Here is an 18,024-nt window from a genome sequence, read left to right on the forward strand (position 1 = left end):
CACAAATATAGTCAATTCACTTTACAGTGTGTTCTGTGAAGCGCTTTGGGACGTCCTCCTGACGTGAAAAGCGCTATATCAAATGCAAGGATTATTATTATTATTACTATTATTGTTGTTGTTGTTGTTGTTGTTGTTGCTATTGCCTGTTGGCGCTCCGATGGCCGCCCACGTCAATCACAGGAGCATATTCAAATGAGAGGCGGCGGGGCGGGACGCGGGCTGCCCGCCGGCCCCCATTGGTGGCTTAGCGCTGGGGGGGGCGGGGCTGTGTGCAGCCGTGTTAACCAATGGGGATCGCGGACGGAGCGGAAGTGGCCGTTGCTGGGCAGAAGGCGCGGGAATTGAATGCAGCGGAAAGGGGTCTGAAAGCCGGAGCGCGGGATCGGGCGGTCAGAGAGGTCTGTGGCTCTCATTATTGTCGGTAACAGCGTATTACCGCGTGTGATTATTTGTGTCTTTCTGGACTCACTCCTTCACTTCTGTGAGGAATGAAATGCCCTGAGGGTGTGGGGGGGGATTCAGAGGGAGGGTTACCTTTGGGGACAGCGCGGAGCAGGTTGTCAGGCGCTGCCCCCACCCCCCACCCCCACACTCCGGCTGCTCCTTTTCGGCGCGTAAATGGTGAGAGTGAGAGTGAGGGTGAGAGCGGGGCCTGGGCCGGGCCTGGGTGTGAGGAGGTGGGCAGCCGAAGCCCTGTGTGGCCGCTCAGGTGACGGTATAGATCTAAGTTTAGTCAGGGAGAGGAGTCTCCCCACCCCCCCCCCCCCCCCCCATCCCCATCCCACCCATGTTCCTGCCAATAATCCTCCACGATGAAATTGGTTATTTATTCCCTTCCCGACTGATTGTGGGACATTATCTCCAAAATAGTCACTACACTTTACAGTAAAATGTATGAAAAGCCTTGAAAACTGACAAAGATTCGAATTTCTGTGCGTTGCCGCCGTGTCCGGTCAGTCTCCTGTGCGCTGTGCTGGTGTGGCCTCCAATAGTACTAATCGTGTTTTGTGGTTACATTTTTTTTTACAGTTTTGAAGAAGTAAAAATGTCTATTGCAATCACTCCAATAAAGAGGAAACGTCTGTCCACTGGGGATGACCGGTAAGTTGTGAGATTTTTGCAGCATATGAAATTATCCGATTAATACGGACTGGATAAATATCAGCATTTTACTGGTTACTGTATTGTGTGGTATGCACTGAAACTTGACTGGAGATATTTACAATAGGATATAAATTTTCAGATGCCAATTGTCTGTATTTTTGTTGATCCGCTCTGCAATTAAGAGCAAGGGTATCATTCCCAGAGCGATTTTTTTTGGTCAGGATGTCGGACATGTATGGAAAACGATCGCCATGCTTAAGAGCCTCTAAACCGAACTGAGAAATCCGTGCTGTCTACATACATATAAAAATTCACATGTATTGGAATGGAATGCACACACTCTCCCTGGATGTGGCATATCCTGCTTATGAAGATCCGGATGTTATTAGGTGTAGGTTGGGTATCCCAGAATATGCATTGGGGTACTATTGGAGTCCAGCCAACTATCTGACAGGCGTTCCTGCTACTTTTCCAGCTAGGTCCACCTTTCCTGTTAGGGCTTTGGCTTGTAGAGTCACCAGGAGTAGATTGGGAAGAATTCCTGTCCCCAGTGGCTGGTCTGATCCTCTAAGACTACCAATGAGCCAGGCTGACCGTGCTGTCATCAGCAGACGTCGGATTCGGCCCACAGCTGTCCTTTCTTCCCCACATCAGATCCTTGACCAGGACCGCCTTCCTCCCCATCCGCCACATTGCCTGCCTCCGACCGTACCTTACCCATGACACAGTCAAAACATTCATCCATGCGTGGTCACCTCCTGCCTCGATTATTCAAATACTGGTCTCCCCAGCTCCACCATATACAAAATCCAGCTAATCCAAAACTCTGCTGTCCATTTACTCGCTTGTACTAAACTCTGTACCCCCATCACACCAGTTCTAGCCAATGTCCACTGGCTCCCTATCGCTGAACGGATCGATTTCAAGATCTTCACACTGGTTTTCAAATCCCTTCATGCCCTGGCAATTCCCACCTCTCCCACCTGCTTACTCCCCTGCCTGCTGCCTCCGCTCGGCTGGCTCCGGCCTCCTGCATGTCCCTCATGCCCTCAGTTCCACCGTCTGTGGCCACACTTTCAGCCACTATGCCCCGAAATTCTGGAACAGTCTGCCTTGTCCCTTCCTTCCCCATCTTCAGATCATGCTTGAAGACCTCCCACTTCGACCTTCCATCCGTCTGGGCATCGTGTTCCACCACTATCAAGTCCTCTGAGACTATCCGACGTGAGCGGCGTTATATAAATGCAAGTTGTTGTTCTGGTGGGGGGTGGAAATTTCATTTGAAAGATGGAATTTTTTTATCCGAGTCTGTGTATGGGTGTTCATAAAATATTTATTTCATATCAAATTTACTTTACACACAATAAACCTTCAAGATAACTGTTGCTCTATACAGTTGTTTCACTGTTCAATTTTTCTGTTCCTAACAGTGCGGATTATACCCCTATCTTCACTGGTGGACTAATATCAGAAACTCCATCAAAGCAAAGAATCCTCAACTTTGATGAAGTTGCCTCTCGTTCGACGAAAAAGCGGTCTCCTGAATTTAGAAGCTTGCCGCTGTTAAGTCAATTTCAAAAGAAATATAATCCTAATAAAGAAAATCAACAAGGCTCTCCTAACAAACCCTCTGTATCCACAAAGTCTTTCTACAGCAAGACTAAGCAACTGTACCTCACTCCTCTTGAGAGGAAGTTGATCAATCTGAGTAAGCCTGCTACACGTGGTGATCTGAATGTAGATGAGCCAAATAAACTGAAAAAAGCTAAATCTCCATTGAATAAACAAATTAAAAGAAAGATAAACCATAAGACTAGAGCTTCACTGGATTCAAAAAATACACCAATAGATCAAAGCAGTGTTGAAGATGAATTGAATGATCCGGAAAGTGCAAAGCCTAAAGTAAATAATAAAGTTGAAAGAAATATGAACTTGTCAAATGGTCCTCATTCTAAAGCTTTGTTGGATTCAGAAATTCCTCATTGGTTGTCAACCATTTGGAACAGTGATGAAGATGAGGTGAATGAACTGGAAAATGCAGAACCTCGAATGAATAAGAAAGTTGAAAGGAAAGTAAACCAATCCAGTGGCCATGTTACAGCTTCATTGGATTCAAAAACGTCACCAACAAATCAAAGCAAAGATGGTTGTATCAACACCACCACAAAACTGGCTTTGAAAGAAGATATTTGTGATAAACCTCCTGCCAAGATGTTTCTTTATAGTTCAAAAGTAAATGGCGTTAAGGTACAGCAGAGATTCCGAATCCAAATGGGTGCCGCTTACTTTTCCACAGGGAGAAGATCCCATCTTTTTTCTTCAAAAACAATGGCGGTCGAATCACTTTCAACACATTGCAGCACCCAGTTCGAACAAGCGACGAGCAAAACTCAAGGTGATCTTAATCTGAAGGAAGTGAAGAAGGAGGTTTCTCAAATAGTTAATCAAAGCATTGGGAAGCGTGATCTCAAAAACGTGTCAGAGGATACTCGCAAAATAGAGAAACTAGAAATTGGAAACATCAATGAAGATGCTGAGTCTCCGCCCTCCAGCTGGGTTAACTTCGTGATTAAAAGGGATGTAAAGTTAATACTTCAGAGAATTGAAGTGCTGCATTTTATTCATCCAGGATTGATCTCCAAGGAGGTAAAGTCATTGAAAGCGGAAGATTTGACAGAAACGGTGAGTAAGAATGAAAAAAATTACTATTCCCACCTCGCCCATTTCATTCCCATCTAGATGCAATGTTTTTAGTTGTTTTTGTTCTGGTAGGTTATGTGCCATATACACTGTTCTGAAAAATCATAAATGGGGACTGGGAGAAAATGGATTTTGTGCTTCTTTGCCAGATAATTGCTTTTCTTTTTTTGAAAAAGGGAAGCCATATGATAATTTTCATCACATCACAAATCTTACCCATTCCCACATGAGTGCTGAGTGTGCCCCAGCTCAGGGCTTACACACGAGTGTGCAAGTCTTAGCATACACACGTACGCAAGTGCTAGAGACACAAAAATCATACAATATAACCAAAAGAATACAATATCGGTTTTCAGTAGCCCTGGTTAGCTTAAAAAAAAGGCTAACTTCTGGTTTGTTGGGTTAACTGCTGATGTCTCTTCCTGTGTATACAGACAACGCGCAGGTAGTAATGTCAGTGGTGACCTAATGACCTGAAAGTTGGCCCTTTTTTTGGACTTCATTTAGAATGTAGAATTTAAGAGATTGGACCCACACAACCATAGCCAACTTGTTCTGTGTATACTATATTATATACTGTGTGCCTAAATAGAGACAGGTACACATTTTTAAAAAAGTGTGTTTTAATGGGCACGTAATTCATGACTTCACTTAATTGTGGTTTCTTAACCAGTTCTTGAAGTTATAATAATAATAATAATCCTTGCATTTGATATAGCGCTTTTCACGTCGGTAGGACGTCCCAAAGCGCTTCACAGAACACACTGTAAAGTGAATTGACTGTATATTTGTGGGCGAACGCGGCAGCCAATTGCGCACAGCAATGTCCCACAAACAGTCATGGATTGAAAATGACCAATTTATTATTATTGTTTTTGGTTTTTGGAGGGATTATTATTAGGTGTGTGGAGTAAGGAAACTTGCCCAAGGTTTCGCCCTGCCTGGAATTGAACTCAGGTCTCTCACTTGCAAAGCGAGTGCTCTAACCACTGAGCTACAGGACTCCACATGTTATGATTTTATAAAATACACGGGGTTTTTTTGTAATGGTAATAATGCTAATTTAAAATGTCAGATAAAAAGACGATTAATAGTCATGACGCACATCAAAAAGATATACTAAAGATCCATAATTGGCATGGTATTGCATATGAAGTGCAATACTTGCTGTACTTTTCAGTGGTAGAACAGTTGAACAGTGTTGCATGGAAACCACTCTTACTTTTTATGTTATTCTTTTGTTCATTTTGAAGCTACAGTTTTAAGCATTTTTCATGTTTATGGAGTGAAAGATGGGGAAAAATATTTATTAAATTGCTTGATAATTGAACTCTGGTATAAATGAACAGGGCACATATTACCCCATAGTCCATTATTTTCTTGCGAGCCTCTCACTGGGTTGAATTTTTATTCAGTTTCAGGTACTCAAACTCGCGAGAATAAAGCCAGGCTCCTCTTCCAGGGACTGAGTGTGAAGTCTCGTTAACTGGCGCTTTCAATAACCTCTAACAACATTCAGCTTAGAATTGGAATGGACAGAAATTTCCATGAACCAATGGATCTTCTGAACTCATCAGTTTAAATGTTAACCATCCAAACAGCTACATCTCTAGAATTTTTTGCATGGCTACAATTAAATAGTAAACAACAACAAGATTACATTTGTACAGCGCCTTTCACGTTGGGAGGACGTCCCAAGGTGCTGGACAGTGTACAGCCTTTCAGACCCGAGCTGGGGCCAGGGCGGGAGGGGTTGGCCGATGGCACGGTCGAAGAGGAGGGTCTTGAGTCGGGACTTGAAGGAAACTAAGGAGGGGGTGAGGCGGAGTGATTGGGGGATGGAATTCCAGAGGTTGGGGGCAGAGTGGCTGAAGGCTCTCCAGGCAATGGTGGGGCGGGTGGGTCGGGGGGTGTGGAGCAGGCCAGAGCCGGCTGAGCGGAGGGAACGGGCGGGTTGGTAGGGGGTTTGGAGGTTGCAGAGGTAGGGTGGGGTGAGGCCATGGAGGGCTTTGTAGGTGAGGACCAGGATCTTGAACTGGATCCTCTGAAGGATAGGGAGCCAGTGGAGTCGGGGGAGGTGGGGTCACGGAGTTTGGTGCGTGATTGACACTTAAAATGTTGAAGAAACTAGTTTCAGCCATATTTGTTTCTCTGAGCTGCCGGCAAGTCATTTTATTGAGGGCACGAATGTACGTTGTTGCTCTGAGAAAATATTGAGCTGGACAAGTACAGCCAGATTAATCTTTTAAAATCCAGAACTTTGATCAGCTCAAAAACTATCCTTTAGCAGCCAGTTTGCAGCCTATTGGAGGCCCATTTTTGACAATCTGGTTACTGTCTCAATGTTTATAGAAGAGAACTGGTTACCTGCACTAGATAATCTGGATTAGCTAAATAGCGGATAAACAAACTGTGGATAATTGGACAAGGCACAAAACACAAATTGGTTATAACAGCAGCTTAAAAAATATTATATCATGAGTTATTCTATCATCAATACACGATGTGCCAACCTTTCTCTCTCTTTCCCTATCTGCTGCTCTTAGTTTTCTCTCACTGCTTGACTTGTCACTTCCCCCCACCCCCGAGTCTTTTTCCCTTTCTCCCACTCCACCACTGCTTCTCTCTGTCTGTCTGTCTGTCTCTGCCTCTCTACACTGTTCAAAAGTACTGTAAAAGATATCTTCACTACACAAAAAAAACTGTTGTATACATGTGTACATGAGTGAATTTATGGCATTCTCTACCCCAGGAGGCTGTGGATGCTCAGTCATTGAACATATTCAAGATTGAGATCGATAGATTTTTGAAAACTAAAGGGATTAAGGGATATGGGGAAAGGGCGGGTAAATGGAATTAGGTTAGAAGATCAGCCATGATCTTATTAAATGGCGGGGCACGCTCGAGGGGCTGAATGGCCTACTCCTCCTATTTCTTATGTTCTTACTGAGAGCACGAGTTTCATTCTTAGAAACCTTTTCCGCGCATGAGCAACTTTGTGCATGATTTTTTTACTGCTTGTTGTGCAATCCCATGTTCAAAATTCACATCAGAGCTTGATGCGGATGTTTGGTTTGTGGAGAAGTGGCATTTTACTGATATGATATCCTTGAATTGTTTAATATCTGAGAAGGTGCCTTACTACAAAAAGGTACATTGGTAAATAGTGTTGATTATTCATTGTTGCAGTGGTTTGATCAGTTTCAGGATTCAGAGTCAAAACAGGATGAACAAGAAATATGGCGTGTTCAGGTAGGCTTCAGATAGAACTCATCTAGATAGTTTCACATACACATTTAAGTACTATTAACTACTAATTTGTCAATTTAATTTAGAGGTCAAATAGGTAAATAGTGTGGAAAGTGATGAGTGCTCACTACGGCATTAAAGAGTGTGTTGTATTAAACACACACACAGTCATAGATTGAGTGACCATTTTTTAAACTTTTTTTGAAGGGACTTTTACCCTCGGAAAGCGATCCACCAATTGACTAATGACCTAGTTCCTACTTACTGCTAGGTAAACCGACGAGTATGGAGTAAGGACGTTTGCTTAAGGTTACGGCCTACCTTGAAATTGAACCCAGGTCCTTTCGCTTGTGGAAAGAGTGCACTAACTACTTCGCTACAGGATTCCTGAATTGGCAGCATTTTGTTAAAATACAAGATCAACAACAACAACAAAATTACATTTGTATAACATCTTTCACGTCGGAATGACGCCCCAAGGCACTGTATGGTGCCAATTCAGCTTTGAAACCCCTGATATCTTGAGATTGAGAGGGTGTGTTAGCCACAAAAACAGTCTTTAAGTGCAATGTCTGTCTGTGTCACATCACTTAACAGATATTTCCTTCCATTATGTTACCAACACTAGCTCTTATAAGATAACATATTGGGAAAAGGATTTTTTGTTCAGTTTTGTGTAACTAGAAAACTGTATGGATATGAGGACTGATAACTGGGTGTGGAAACCTTGTTGAGATATAATGGTGTATTTAACAAAAAAGGCTGTTTGTTTTTAATGGAAAGTTTATAATTAAATGTGTTGCTATTTGTTTACCATTGTTTCATTGATCTTTGTTACATTTTCTCCTTATTAAGAGACACGATGTAGATGAATCTGATTTGGAGATGGAAGACGGGATTGATTCTGAGAAAAATGGAGGTACGGGTTTAATCTAAGCTGTGTTTGCAGTTACATAGAACAATTTACATTTCTAGAGTTTTTCACATTGGGAGGATGTCTCAAAGTGCTTAAAGTTTGCAGTATCCATTTGTTTATTCTGCATTTACTCTCAAGTGCAACAGACCCCAAATAGAATTGGGATTCAAGCATAATGCTACCAAAGTATATTCTAGGATTTTGATTGGGAATAAAGAGTTGGATGGGAGCTCTTATTGGGGAGCATGGCTCATGCAGTCTTGTGAAATAGCATCATGTCCTTTTTTTGTATATATATATATATTTATATTGGCATCCTGGGTCTGATTCTATAACTAAGAGCAAATATTTATAGCAAAATGTACATGTGTTCAAAATAAGAAATGGGAGGAAAATATATGGGATATGATTTATTCTGCAATACGTTTTAACATTTTTCTGTTTTCAAATTCTTTGCCAGATCATGAGGTGGAATGTATTAGGGAAATGCGAGAACTGGGAGGCAATAATAGTTTGTTAAACCATTAACCAAAATTAAAGAAAGTGGATCTATTATAATAAAGATTTCTAGATGAGTCTGTTCTAATACAACATGTACCACTAGACAGTGTTTTTATTTTAGAAATGCACAACAGCATGCTAGTGGAATCCAGTAGTCACATGTATTTCTTTTTTCCTTTTAGGCTCAGAACCAGTTTCTGCTGTCTACCCCATTTTTAGTAAAAGGTAATTGTCTCTAGTTATTGACTTGTAATTTTTGTTTCTTAATAATGGGTTAATTATTTTACATGTTTTAGTATATAATGAATATTAGCTGTTACTAGAAGTGCAAAAACTACTTTAGCTCAGATTTTCCAGTTGTATTATGAGCCATTTGTAAACTGAGGATATTACAGGGACCTTTATGTTATAATTAACTACCAATGAAAATTATTGTTTGCTTAATTAGTTAAATAACCTGTTTGGTTGTTAATTTCATAATCTGTAATTTCCTCTAGCCACATGACAAACATTGCAATCTGAGTACATGGTCAATGGGCTGAATTGCCCTCTCTTCCTAATTTTCTATCTTGCAAGATACTTGGGGAATAAATGTTAAATATTAAGGCAGATTGCTGAGAGCTGAGGTTTTATTTGGACCCTGTTATAACCTGGTGATTTGGCTCCATAAAATTAGGTTCTTGTTATAATGGATTGTACTTGCTTGCTGTGTGCAGGAAGTTCTTGTTATAATGGGTTTTGCTTGCTGTGTGCAGGAAGCTGTCTAAGCAGCATTACAAGTATGCTGAGGGTCCATAGTTAGTGCATATTACATACCAACTCGTGATATAACAAAGTATAAGCGTATGTGGATTATAGAATGGCCTGTGGCCGAGCAGACTTGATGCACTAAGTTGCTTTCTCCCGTTCCCAATTTTCTATATGCACACGGTAGAAAATAGGCTCCAATATATTAGTTACTGAACCACAAATAAGGTCTGAAAAGATGAATTTGTCTGGCTATTTGGCATGAAACTCCTTAATGAGGGTTTCCACTGCCATTGAACAGAGCTATTTTCTGAGCAGAACACAAGCAGAATCTGTGTTTTAGTTTCTAATACACACAATGGATGTCTCTTCAAGGGCAATATTGAAACTGTGCCATTCAGTTTCCCTTGACCATGTGCTTAATAAACACGTTTAAAATGTGCACGCTAGTTACCTTTCAATAACAAAGCCAAAAACTACTGCTGATTTATAAAAGGTTATGGAGGAAAGTGGGGGAATGATACAATTAGAAATAATCGCAAGCCAGCAATATTAACAAAACTAAAGGTGGCAGAACAGAATAGCGAGAGAGATAAACAGAATAGGTCAAAAAGGGGTAAGAAGCTCAGTAAAGAAGATAGGGCATCAGAGAGTAGGGGAAATGCTAGGAAATTAAAATGCACGAAGCATTCGGAATCAGATAGATGAATTAAAGGCACAGACAGATACAAACAGGTCCAGTAGCCATTACTGAGACATGGTTACATGGAGATCTAGGGTGGGAGTTAAATATTCCAGGGTTTTCAGCTTATAGGTAGGATAGACAATGTGGAAAACGAGGTGGGGGGTAGCCTTGTTAATAAAGGATGGAATAAAAACAGAAGAGAGGAAGGATTTCAAATCAGATAACCAAGATGTAGAGACGGTATGGGTAGAATTACGAAATAATAAGGAGCAGAAAATATTAGTGGGAGTAGGTTATAGACCCCCAAACAGTGATCACAGCATAGCGCAGGGTATTAATCAAGAAATTAGAGAAGCAAGTAGCAAAGGTAATACAGTAATAGTGGGTGATTTCAATCTTCACATAGATTGGGTAAACCAAATCGGCAAAAGTAGGGTAGAGGAGGAGTTTATAGAATGTATAAGAGAGAGCTTTCTGGAGCAGTAGCTGAGGAACCAACTAGGGACAGGCGTAACGAAACAGGGCTAGTCGGTAATATAGATATTAAGGCTCCTCTAAGGCAGAGTGATCATAACATGGTAGAATTTAGTATTAAGTTAGAGAGCGATGTCGTCAAATCCGAAGCAAGAGTCTTAAATTTAAATAAAGCTAACTTTGCAGGTATGAGCGAAGAATTGGCTAAAATAGACCGGGGAATTAGATTAATGGATATGACAATAGATCAACAGTGGCAAAGATTTAAAGATGTAGTGCATAATTCTCAGCGGTCACATATTCCCTTGAGGAATAAGAGTACCACAGGGAAAACAGTTCATCCGAAGCTAACTAGAGCAGTTAGAGAAAGTATAAAAGTAAAAAAAAAGACCTATAAAGCTGCCAAAAAGAGTAGCAAACCTGAGGACTGGGGGTGTTTTAGGGACCAACAAAGGAAAACCAAAAAGCTCATTAAGAGTGAGAAAATGGATTATGAGGGCAAGCTAGGATCATTACGACAGATTGTAAGAGTTTTTATAAATACAATAAGAAGAATAGGCTAGCAAAAGTAAGTATGGGTCCATTACAGGCAGAGACAGGAGGAATTATAGTGGGGGATAAGGATATGGCAGAATCCCTAAATAAATACTTCGCTTCTGTCTTCATGTTAGAAGACACAAGAAGTTTACCAGAAATAGAGATGAACCAAGGGGCTAATGATAGGGAGCAACTTAGGGAAATTTACATTCGCAAAGAATTCGCGCTAGAGAAATTGTTGGCATTAAAAAGTGACAAGTCCCCTGGACCTGATGGTTTGTATCCTAGGGTTTTAAAAGAGGTAGCTCATGAGACAGTGGAGGCCTTGTGTTTGATCTTCCAAAATTCTTTGGATTCTGGAACGGTTTTCATTGATTGGAAGATCGCAAACGTCACACCACTATTTAAGAAGGATGGGAGAGAAGCGATGGGGAACTATAGACCATCTGTCTGACATCGGTGGTAGGAAAAATTCTAGAATCCTTAATTAAGGATGTCGTAGTGGGATACTTAGAGGATCACAATATGATTAGACAGAGTCAACATGGCTTTACAAAAGGGAAGTCATGCTTAACAAATCTTTTAGATTTTTTTGAGGACATATCAAGTAGCTTAGATAGGGCGGAATCAGTGGATGTAGTGTATTTAGATTTCCAAAAGGCATTCGATAAGGTGCTGCATAAAAGGTTTATCCACAAGATTAGGGCCCATGGAATTAAGGGGATTATATTAGCATGGATTGAAGAGTGGCTAACGGGAAGAAAACAAAGAGTAGGGATAAACGGGTCCTTCTCAGATTGGCGGGATGTGACTTTTCTCTTTGACCGTGCCTTCAGCTCCCCTCTCGACTACCCCCTCCTCGCTCCCTTCCCTCTCCTCACCCTAACCATTTCCCCCCTGCTCGGGTCCTGACCCAACTGTACAGCGCCTTGGGACGTCCTCCCGACGTGAAAGGCGCTCAATAAATGGAATCTTGTTGTTGTTGTAGTGGAGTACCACAAGGATCAGTGCTTGGGCCTCAGCTGTTTGCAATCTACATCAACAATCTAGATGAGGACATCGAACTTAATATATCCAAATTCGAGGATGACACTAAACTAGGAGGGAGAGTAAACACAGAGGATGACATTAAAAAAATGCAACGAGATATAGATAGGGTAGATGAGTGTGTAAATAGGTGGCAGATTAAGTATAATGTAGGGAAGTGTGAAGTCATTCACTTAGGTGGCAAAAACAGTAGAGCAGATTATTTTTTAGAAGGGGAGAGACTAGATAGTGATAGCGTTCAGAGGGATTTGGGTGTCCTTGTACACCAGTCACAAAAAGCTAGTTTGCAGGTACAGCAAGCAATTAGGAAGGCTAACGGTATGTTGGCATTTGTTACAAAAGGGTTAGAATATAAGAGTAGGGAAGTCTTACTGCAACTGTCTAGGGCCCTGGTGAGACCGCACCTAGAGTATTGTGTGCAGTTTTGGTCTCCTTATTTAAGAAAGGATGTACTCACCTTGGAGGGGGTACAATGTAGATTCACTTGGTTGGTACCAGGGATGAGGGGGATGAATTATGAGGATAAGTTGAGCAATTTAAGCCTATATTCTCTAGAATATAGAAGAATGAGAGGTGATCTTATGGAAACCTATAAGGTTATTAAGGGGCACGATAGAATAGATAGTGGGAGACTTTTTCCCCTGTTTGGAGAAACTATAACCAGGGGTCACAGTCTTAAAATTAGGGGTAAGCCTTTTCACGCTGAGTTGAGGAAAAACTTCTTCACTCAGAGGGTAGTGAATTTATGGAATTCTCTACCCCAAAGGGCTGTAGATGCTCAGTCCTTGAACATATTCAAGACTGAGATTGATAGATTTCTTGTGGATGAAGGGATTAAGGGATATCGGGATAAGGCGGGTAGGTAGAGTTAGAATAGATCAGCCATGATCTTATTGAATGGCGGGGCAGGCTAGAGGGCTGAATGGCCTACTCCTGCTCCTAATTCTTAAGTTCTTACGTAAAAGGCTGAACATTTAATGGACTCCTATTTCAGAGAGTGAGCACAGACTCGAGCCGAATGAATGTCCTATACACTGTAAATTTCTGTGGTGCTATTTTGTACAATTGTCTTCATCACAGTTTTTTCTCTGATGTAGGCATCAGCTGCCGAAGGATGATGCCACTTCTGTTGGGTCCAAGACCCCGTTTGATACTGTTCCTGCAATACCGCATCCAGCATATCAACAGAAAAATAAAAGAAAGAAAGATATTGAGAGAGAATACAAAGATCAGCTCATAATTGTAAGCTTTAGTAAATTGTGGAAAGATAAACTATAAGGAAAAACAACATAATTTAAGACTAAACTAAGACTTGTAACCTATTCATAACTACAGCTGTTCAACTATGCCTTGGCCAAAAGGAAGAGAATGATTCGGTTCACACAATGATGATAATAATTGTTGGATTTGATGCAGCATTTTATCAGGTGATTGAAACGTCTCAAAGTGCTTCACTGGATTTATTGCGAAATGTAATGACTATTTGTAGGTGAACACAGCATTGTTATAACAGCTGTTGGTGGAACATTACTTGGGATAAATTGGCTACTACTTTACAAAATAAAATCCTGTGACGTGCTTTGAGAAATTTCAACAATGTAATCGGGTAGTGTATGAATTACAAGGATTATTATTAGATAATTATTGGTTTAGTGATTACTGTAGTCCTATCCATTTTCACATATTCTGGAGAGACAACTTAATTTTTCTGAAATTTTACAGGATGCCGGTCAGAAGCACTTTGGGGCTGTTGCCTGCAAATCCTGTGGTATGATTTATACAGCAGCCAATCCTGAGGATGAAATGCAGCACGTTCAACATCACCAGAGGTACCTGGAAAGGCTACGATATGTGGTATGTATGAAAGTGTCCCATGTTTATGTGACAGGTTTCTTTAGAATCAATGCTGTGTATATCCGATTTACTACTTAACTAAAAATATTTTTCAATATTCAACAATTCAGAAGTGCGGAGTAAAATAAACCATGTACCAGGTATCCTACAAGCTTTCAGGACAGTCTTTAATCTTTTTAAAAGTAAAAATGTGAATGAGAAGTGGTCCTCGGTCGGATTCTTTCTCTGAGCCTCACTCAGCTCTTATCACTTTCCTAAATATGTAAATGTAAGCATACTATTACGTTTAAAAGTGATTACATTAAGGAATGTGTGGAAGGCATTCTTTGCTTTTCTTGTAATCTGGGATCTTGGTCTTCTGCATTTCTATGAAGCAGTTGTTGGCAGTTTTGACATTTTGCTAGTTAGCATTTATTGCCAGAGCGATACTCAGAAGAATTGCTCACAAGTGAAAACAATTATGGGTCATAGGGGGGAAATACCCTAGTATTTATCTATTTCAGGAATGCAAAGTTAATGTTAAGCAGTGTAAAAAATCTTCTTGCAATATATTCACTCTGTGTTGGTGCCATTCAACTTGTTTTAAATCACATGAACATCTTTTAACTGCAACATTCCATGATTTTAAAAGGGGGACAACACAAGGAAAGGATTTTAATGAAAATAAAAGGTATGTCTGTTAATTCTATAGGGATGGAAGAAGGAACGCGTAGTTGCAGAATATCTGGATGGAAAGATTATATTGGTTCTCCCGGATGATCCGAAATATGCTCTCAAAAAGGTAAAGCCTGATTTTATGTGTAAAACTTTGTAACCTATGTAGGCGTTAGATTTATTTTTGACTAAACTGGTTTAGTGTGTGTCTGTTGCACATAGTAATTATGTGCTGTTTTATTATGTTTGAAGGTAGAGGAATTGCTGGAGTTGGTTGATAATGAACTGGGCTATCAGCAAGCTGCACTGAGCAATGCCAGCCGAAGCAAAACCTATATGTTCATCTCTAATGAGAAAAAGATTGTGGGCTGCCTCATAGCAGAAAATATCAAACAGGTAAAATATGTGTGTGTCTGTGTATAAGAGATGGTGCAGATTGTTGAGAAACGAGGAAATCGTGATGGTGATCAATTGATTAGTATCTACTGTTTGCATGTAGTGCTATTTGGGCAATATGCCTTGTATAAATAAAATAATCCTTTTGATATAGTGCCTTATCTTGCGGAAACATCCCAAAACACTTCAGAGTACTTCTGTAGGGATTGTCTTTAAAGGTGAACAAAGCAGCCAGTTTGTACATAGCAATGCCCCACAGACACCAAGAGTTCTCCATTTTTTTTTAAAAAATCATTAAATGGCTGTTTGTGGGCTGCTTTACTTTGTCTAGAGTTATTACCTCACAGCAAGAGTATCCAATATTTTGAAACTGAAACAAATGCAATAGAGTTTACATATATATTGTGTCTTTTACAACCCGGGGTCTCAAATTGTTTTGCGGTGCTGAATGGGCACATGAGCTGGGGTGGGAAGGGGAAAGATGATCATAAGCGAGATCATATTGAATTGTGCCTTGTAAGAGGTGAGGGAGGGAACAAGTTGGAGGGACTCCTGGATGGAATTCCAGAATGTGATGGTGGAGGAGCAGCCAGATTTGTGAGATAGGGTGCTGGAGATTTTGTAGATTGTGTGAGGAAGAGCTGGAGAATTCAGTAAGCAGAGCATTGATGTAGTAAAATGCTTGTCTTTCAAAATATTACATGTGTTTTACTTCCATTGCAACTAATTTCTGTCACTGTCACCAGTAAACTAAACTAATTGTTTGTATTTGAAGATGGACAAGGCATTAAGTCTATGGAATTAATCTAACGCTCGTGAAGATACTGAATGTGCTATTAAAATAAATCAGTTTAACTCTGGTTTGTCTTTTCTGTTGACATCCATTGATATCGCACCGCACTGAGTTCCTGTCAAAGCTTTGCAAATATTTGTAAAATTACTTCCAGGTGAAAGATTAAATGGAGAAATGCTAGTTAGTATTAAATCAATTTGTTTTCTTGTGATATATTTACAGGCTTTTAGAGTCTTGTCTGACCCTGCAGAACAGAAAATGTCTAAGACCCATGAGCTGTTTGAACATCAACGTGCCTGGTACTGCTCTACGAAGCCAGAGGAGGCTATCTGTGGCATAAGCAGAATCTGGGTTTTCAGTTTGATGCGAAGAAAAGACATTGCCAGTCGGATGGTGGATACTCTCCGGTAAGTATGTTTTAGCACTAGGAGCTAAAGTAGTCAGGTAATTCCTATTCAATACGTTGCAAGATCCCATTTATATTCAGCTAAAATCCACCAGGCATGTAATTTGATGTAAATAAGATGATTAAAACAATCCCAGTAAATTAGAAATATGAAAGGTTCTCATACTATGGTGTTTAATTTACAATTTTTTTAATGTCGTTGTTTCAAATGGGTTGAAGGACCTTCTTTATTGGAGCCTCTTGTTAAAAAAAACAATGTTCTGAAGAATATAGTCTGTCAACTAAAATTAGGTGAGTGTTCAAGGAATGTGTTAAATGAGGAGCTTATCAAACCTGAAACCTACCAACCCGCCCGCTCCTGCTCAGCAAGCACCAGCCTGCTTCATGTACCCACATTTCCGATTGGGCTTTCAGCCCATCTGCCTCCACTCTCTGAAACTTCATTGTGATGTCTCTGCCTCAGCCCTTTCCCTTGATTCCTTCAAGGTTTATTTATTCCTCTTTGACCACTACGTCTTCAGTCACATTCCTCTACCCCCTCCTGAATCAATTCACCAGCTCAGGTGCAAGCCCTCTACTTCCCAGTGCCTTGGGACATCTTCTGATATGAAGGATGTTATATAAATGCTATTTGCTGTTGAAAAACTCCCAAGATCCCCATAATTTTGGGAACGGCAATCTAGTAGTTTATATATATATATATATATATATAACTGGGTTCAAATCCTGGCAGGGTGAAACCTTAGGCAAGTTTCCTTACTCCACACCCCTGATAATAATCCCTCAAAAAATAAATAATAAATAAAAAAATAATAAATTGGTCATTTCAATCCATGAGGATGTGAAAAGCACTATATCAAATGCAAGGACTATTATTATATTTACATTGCTTAGAAAAGGCAGAATTTCAGATAGTGTAAAGCATCCAGGAAGATCCTGATAAATAAAATGGGAGTCTTATTGCCTCATTCCTGGCCTATATTGTGTACTAACCAACCTTCCATCCCTATTTCAGAAATACTTTCACGTATGGGACCTGCCTGAGTAAAAATGAAATTGCAATGTCAGACCCAACACCGGATGGCAAACTTTTTGCAACAAGTTATTGTGGAACCCCAAATTTTCTTGTTTATAACTTTATTAGTTAGGTTTAAAAGCAATGTTGATTCTTGATTTCCTCTGATTGTTCCGCTTTGTTTCCATGCATTGTATCTCAACTAATATTAAATAAACTATTTTAAATATAGCATTTAGTAATTGAGCTTAATAACTTCAATTGAATACTAGAAATGTATTTCTGGTCTTTACTGCATTGTTATCTGCCCTAAGTTAAAGTTCAGTGTCTTTAATTGTTCCTTAAGTTAATTATGTTCAACATCCATTCATGAAACTAGTTTCTAATGTAATCCTAGGTCAAATGGACTTGAATATACAAATGAATGTTTTTTTAATTCAATTTTATAACAAAATGTAAAACAAGGAATTAACTTTTTCCTGTGTTGAGGCAATCCTCCATTTTCTCCTTTCCCAAATTCTCTTGATTGAACGTATTTGGTTTGAAGACATTTGTTTTTATGTGCAATTTGAACTCAGGATAGTTGGATGGAATTTTACCAAACTGTCATGAGCTGAAAAACATTTGACCCAGTACAAGGCAAAAACTGATGTTTGTAGGTATAGACTGTCAAAGGTGTTTAAATAAAGTATTTGTTTCCCACAATAAATCTTTAATGATTTAATGGTTAATGTTCATGTTGCCTCTAACTGATCGAGCTGTTCTAATCTTTGGGCTGAAGGCATCTCAAGAGCTTCACAGGATTTTACTATAAAACGTTTTTGTAGACAGACACTTTGCACGTAGCCCTATCCCACAAAGAGCCATTGAAATAAATGACTAATTTAATGGGGGGGCAGAACACTGGGAGAAATTCCCTTTTGTTTTTGAACAGTGCCAGGGG

The 18,024-nt window shown here is 40.1% G+C and overlaps 1 protein-coding gene across 1 annotated transcript; it reads left to right on the top strand.

The window, feature by feature from the left end:
• Nucleotides 1-667: 667 nt before the first annotated feature.
• Nucleotides 668-17,812, top strand: esco2 (establishment of sister chromatid cohesion N-acetyltransferase 2). Its single transcript, XM_042333751.1, has 12 exons — nt 668-712; nt 1,033-1,104; nt 2,538-3,789; nt 6,997-7,059; nt 7,912-7,975; nt 8,656-8,698; nt 13,061-13,205; nt 13,686-13,817; nt 14,509-14,598; nt 14,724-14,867; nt 15,883-16,067; nt 17,082-17,812. Exons 2-12 carry the CDS (start codon nt 1,049-1,051, stop codon nt 17,212-17,214), a joined length of 2,307 nt encoding a protein of 768 aa, XP_042189685.1. The 5' UTR covers nt 668-712; nt 1,033-1,048; the 3' UTR covers nt 17,215-17,812.
• Nucleotides 17,813-18,024: the final 212 nt, after the last annotated feature.

The sequence above is a fragment of the Callorhinchus milii genome, unplaced genomic scaffold (genome assembly GCF_018977255.1).
Source record: "Callorhinchus milii isolate IMCB2004 unplaced genomic scaffold, IMCB_Cmil_1.0 Scaffold3, whole genome shotgun sequence".
In the NCBI taxonomy this organism is placed as follows: Eukaryota; Metazoa; Chordata; class Chondrichthyes; order Chimaeriformes; family Callorhinchidae; genus Callorhinchus; species Callorhinchus milii.

Coding starts and splice junctions, on each gene's coding strand:
- esco2 (XM_042333751.1), top strand. CDS start 1,049: ATGTCTATTGCAATCACTCCAATAAAGAGGAAACGTCTGTCCACTGGG. Junction 3,790..6,996: donor CGGAAGATTTGACAGAAACG/GTGAGTAAGAAT, acceptor TCATTGTTGCAG/TGGTTTGATCAGTTTCAGGA. Junction 14,599..14,723: donor CGAAATATGCTCTCAAAAAG/GTAAAGCCTGAT, acceptor TTATGTTTGAAG/GTAGAGGAATTGCTGGAGTT.